At 32.1% G+C, this 5,058-nt stretch overlaps 1 protein-coding gene across 2 annotated transcripts; it reads right to left on the bottom strand.

The window, feature by feature from the left end:
* Window positions 1-3,093: 3,093 nt before the first annotated feature.
* On the bottom strand, window positions 3,094-4,716 carry LOC145097518 (uncharacterized). 2 transcript variants are annotated; one of them, XM_079035093.1, is made up of 3 exons: window positions 4,563-4,716; window positions 3,905-4,065; window positions 3,094-3,808 (listed from the first exon to the last, which is right to left on the bottom strand). In XM_079035093.1, exons 2-3 carry the CDS (start codon window positions 3,983-3,985, stop codon window positions 3,347-3,349), a joined length of 543 nt encoding a protein of 180 aa, XP_078891219.1. In that variant the 5' UTR covers window positions 3,986-4,065; window positions 4,563-4,716; the 3' UTR covers window positions 3,094-3,346. The 2 variants fall into 2 exon arrangements, with proteins under 2 accessions (XP_078891219.1, XP_078891220.1); XM_079035094.1 differs by lacking the exon at window positions 4,563-4,716 and adding an exon at window positions 4,321-4,528.
* Between the last annotated feature and the right edge of the window lie 342 nt (window positions 4,717-5,058).

Below are 5,058 nucleotides of genomic sequence, written 5' to 3'. Positions count from 1 at the left end.
GAGAAAAACATATTCATATGTGAATATAACATGATAATTTAGTTTATGCATTTCATCAAACAGTTGGAGTGCATACAAGTTAACTATTTTATAAATGTTAAAAACATCAAGTTATCAATTCCAAATCATCATATACTTCCGATTTCGACTTCAGATGCGACATCCTATGTCTAATCGATTTCTCATTTTGATTTTGATTTCAAAAAATCCAATTGGGAACCTGTGAGTACCGATTCTGAGTCCTTCAATGTCGACTGTGACTGCGAGTCCAGAACTCCGATTCCAATTTCATGAATAGCGAAGAAATTCCGATTCCAACTGATTTCGTTTGCGAATCTGGGAAATTCCAATTCCAAATCCGTTATGAACTTTAACAAATACTTGCAAGCTACGAACATCCGGAGTATTCAACAAAGAAATCGATGAAATTGATGAATTTGGGTTGAGAATCTGTCTTAAACGGCGAACCTCTCAGCCACACGAATATCGATGATTGATTAACACTGGATGACATTGATAATGGTTTAGTTGAAGGATTCTGGATGATTGTTGAAGGTTGGAGGAGAAATTTTGATGATGAACGAACTGTTATCGAATTCTCTATAGTTACATATTTGAGATTGAAGGTTATTAACATATTTACAAGTTTGTCACCGTCCCTTTTATGCTTAGATTAAATGAATGACTGAGAATGATTCCCCCAATCTCAACTTTTTTTATTTTCTCAATTGAACTCACCTCTCTCTCTCTCTCTCTCTCTCTCTCTCTCTCTCTCTCTATATATATATATATATATATATATATATATATATATATATATATATATATATATATATATATATATATATATATATATATATATAAAAGGTAAATCATTCTATTAAATTTCATAATATATACTTTACGGCTGTTTCTTTTCTTTCAATTTCAAATCTCCTACAATTAAAACTTAAATTATTTCAATATCACGCATAGGCATCTAATTCATATATGAAATATTATTTTTATTAAAGATATTTAGTATGCGTAGGCCTGGCAATCGTGTCGTGTTCGGGTTGACGTGTCGCGGATTAGCGGGTTGGCGGGTCAAAATATGTCAACCCAAACACGACCCATTTAAATATACAGGTCACGGGTTGGCGGGTCACGGGTTGGCGGGTTTGGAACATAAACCCATATATGACCCACCAACCCATTTATTTATACGGGTTCACAAGTTGGTGGGTTCGTGGGTCAGATTTGGGTTTGTGGGTCCAAATTTTAGATATTTAAGTCTTAAACATCCAAATGAAAATTAAAAACATTCATAGAAACATGTTACAGACTTATCCTTATAGGTTACAACTTATGACCTTAGACCATCCACCACGAGTAATAATGTCAAAACAATCAAATGGTCTATGAATAAATGATATATATTATATAATACTTATTAAATATTAATACTTGATACATACATACATTTAAAAATATAATTTTTTTTTTATTAAGAATATAAACGGGTTGGCGGGTCAACCCGTTTATTTTTTGAGAAACCCATATATGACCCGTTTAATAAATGGGTTGGCGGGTTGACGGGTTAGCGGGTTGGCGGGTTGAAAAACTTAACCCAAACCCATTTATTTCGTGTCGTGTCGCGGGTCGTGTCGCGTGTCGTGTCGAGAATTGCCAGCCCTAAGTATGCGGGTGTTGCACCTAATTACAATAAAAATTATATACAACCTAAAAACTTAACTTTAAATTGTGATATTCATCAAACTATAAGGAGTATTTTCTTAAATTTAGCTGGTATATAATAAAGTAATAAACGTAATATTATATGGAAAGGGAATCTAGTGGTAATGTAGTGGCAGACAAAATATGAGGGCAACTCTCCCTAATGTTGGAGAGGAGATAATAAATAATAAAAATGAACAACTTGGTTGTCGAAATTTAAGAATATTAGGTATTAGCTGTGCAAGATTACCATATTAAATATACTTTTATGTTGTAAATAATGCAAGTTAGATTTGTATTTAGTGAAATTATAAATCTATTATTGATTTAATTTCAACACATTTAACAACAATTTCTTATGTAATATTAATTGTATTTGTTGTAGTGATGGTTATTTTTTCTATACGCTTGTGTCGATTTAGAAATTGAAAGTTTTTTATTTTATTTAATATTCAACGTTAAAAGAAGTAATATCAAAATTTGGACCTTCTGATATGCGTTTGTTGTGTGGGGTGAACCAATCGTGTTATTGGAATATTTAAATATTATTTTATTATGTAAGATATTTTAAATACTCTTGTTTTGAAACTCAATCAATCAATGTGTACTTAAAAGATGCCATATTATTATTATTTATTATTCATTGGATATGATTCTTCCCCCCTTGCCTTTTGATTTTAGGTACTTAAAAAGCAATCTAATAAGAAACTCCATTATGTTTCCATGGTTTTAAATATAGCAACAATAATAATTGACTTGGAACCTTATATTACTATTTTCTCCCAATAATCACATGGAAGATGATGTTTTCCGAAACATTAAACATGAGTGGTTTAAAACTTTGCCCCTATATATGGATCTGAACGTTCATCATTAGGTGTACATAAAAATATCAAGATCAGATGCAAATCAAAATAAAATTATTTGCTTCTAAATATAATAAAGCTTAAAAACAAAATCGAGAAGTAACAACGTAACACCCCTACTTTTTCTTTTAAGATCATAATATTGATATTTTAGATATCCTTAATTTACAAGGTTCATGTGTAAAGTTGTTTTATATAAATCTAGCATTTTCGGTATACTACAAAATTTCACAACTCATTGATTCCACTTATCCATAGTGCTGACATATCTTGTGTACTTGTGTTCTATCGTCAGATATGGTTTTGTGAGTAGGGTCCCACCTCACCCTACCATGACCATATACATCATCCATACTGCGATCACCAATAATACAAGCGAAACGTAAACACTTTGACAAAATTGTCTGTTTTTTATAACGCATGCTATGGGGCTTTATGCCTTTATCACCACACTACCCAAAATAAAACCACTATTCTTTAAAGATACCAATGGGATTTTCACACAACAGAATTAAGAGACAACCATCATTGCAAAAAGCCAAATCGATCCATATACAAGATTTAATGCTCTAGTACAAGTCATTGTAGCATGAGAAAAAGAAGATGTACCTTCTAAAAAGCTAAAAGCAACTCATGAGATGAAAAAGAGAGAAAGAAAACTAGAGTTTCACACAAAGAGTCAATCAGTTCACAAGTAGAAAGTAAAAACCCTAAAAAATAATCTTGAAATATACCAAACTTTTTCTTGAATTCATTCTTTTATATCAAGTCATGTTTAAGCTTAGAACTTGATACATCCATGGAGACTGTTTGAGTGGTCTATCTGAAGAACTGTTGCTGTTTCTTCTGTTGCTATTCATAAAGCCTGAATTCTCTCTTGAGATTCTTTCTATTCTCTTTGTATGACTCGACCCTGTTGAAGACGATGAAAAACTGGGCACGGAATCTGATGATTCGGGCTTATTTGTCATGTTCCTCCTTCGATTAAAACTTGTGGGGGCCAACGTCAGCTCGATCTCACACTCGTCTTCCTCAAGTTCTTGATCATTTAATGTTTCTGATACACGATTGTACTCTTTAGCTGTTGTCGCAGGATGTTCCAAATCAAACTTGTTCTTCTGTTGTTGATAATTGAATGATATGTTTTCTTGATGATTATGTCTTGTTCTTTGCACGTTCTTCATCAGCATCTTCTGAGTTTGATACAATCTATGAAGTTCATATACCTTCATTCAAAGAAAAATTAATCAACACCCATTTCCGATAATCTTTTTTGTTCACAGAATCTATAAAGAAAGTTAATTTTTAACACGTGTATATACCTGTTCTTTGAAGGTTTCTTCATGCTTTAACATGGCCATCTTCATACATTCTTTATCATCTGGCTGAACAAACTTATCCATCTTTCTCCTTTCCAATCTTCAAATCGACAAAAACCTGGAGCGAATTCGAATTCTATATTTGATAATCAATTTGCTGAGAGCTGCATTTGTAGGACATATATAAATAGATTTAGAGATTGCATGGCTCCAATGTAACACAAAAGGTTAAGAAAGAATTCAAGTCCAGATTCTTTTTTGTTTGTTTTTATTCATGCCACCTTCACTGCAATAATTATCACGACAATAAAGAATCTTGATCGACAACCATTGTCTTTACTCTTTAATGGCGATTTATATTTTTTCAACTACAAAATAATTCTATGATTGCATCAGGAGATGAACTCGTGGTCATGCACCTTGTACAGATCCATTTCTTGAAGCATATGGTTGAAAACAACGCGAAATTCACAAGATAACACACGTACACACACACATACACCACAAAGAAGTAGATAAAGACGGCTTATTCGAGATTTACGTGAAATACCCAATTTGAGAAAACCATGGGAGAGAAAAGCACATCAATCATATGGATATATAAAGTTTTGACCTATTGCAGAAATGGTGAAGAACAAGAAGAATAACTAAGGTTTCTAACCTTTTTTGGAAGTGTCAAGTTGGCAGTGAAGAGGAGGTTTCCAACTCCAGAGTTTCTAATGATTGTGTTCCAACGATAAGATGAATTAAAGCAGATTTGGAGAGGGTGGGGTGGGGGTGGGGGTAGGGGTTGGGTTGTATTTCTTACAACTCATAATTATAATACATAATAGCCACGAACAGCTAATCCGTTTGTTTGATACGCATGATAATAACTTAAAGAGAGACACCCTGCAACCCTCATGTTCACAATATATAAATTGGTTGAATAGTTAATTACGCAGATATTTTATAAAAAGTATACCTTATTACCCAGAAAATTTTTGATAGAAAATTATATCAAAATACAATATATGTGGATGCATCGGTTATAAAAATAACTATTTTTATGGTTTACTTTTTATTGAAAAAAAACAGAAAATATCAAAATTCATAAATTTTTGTCCTTTATAAGTAAACATTTATATCGATATATAAAAAATGAGTTTTTCCTTTTA

This window comes from Lactuca serriola, chromosome 4 (genome assembly GCF_051521515.1).
Source record: "Lactuca serriola cultivar US96UC23 chromosome 4, Lser_US96UC23_V15, whole genome shotgun sequence".
Lineage (NCBI taxonomy): Eukaryota > Viridiplantae > Streptophyta > Magnoliopsida > Asterales > Asteraceae > Lactuca > Lactuca serriola.
The sequence above is the reverse complement of the archived record's forward strand: the minus strand, read 5'-3'. Positions and strand labels throughout refer to the sequence as shown.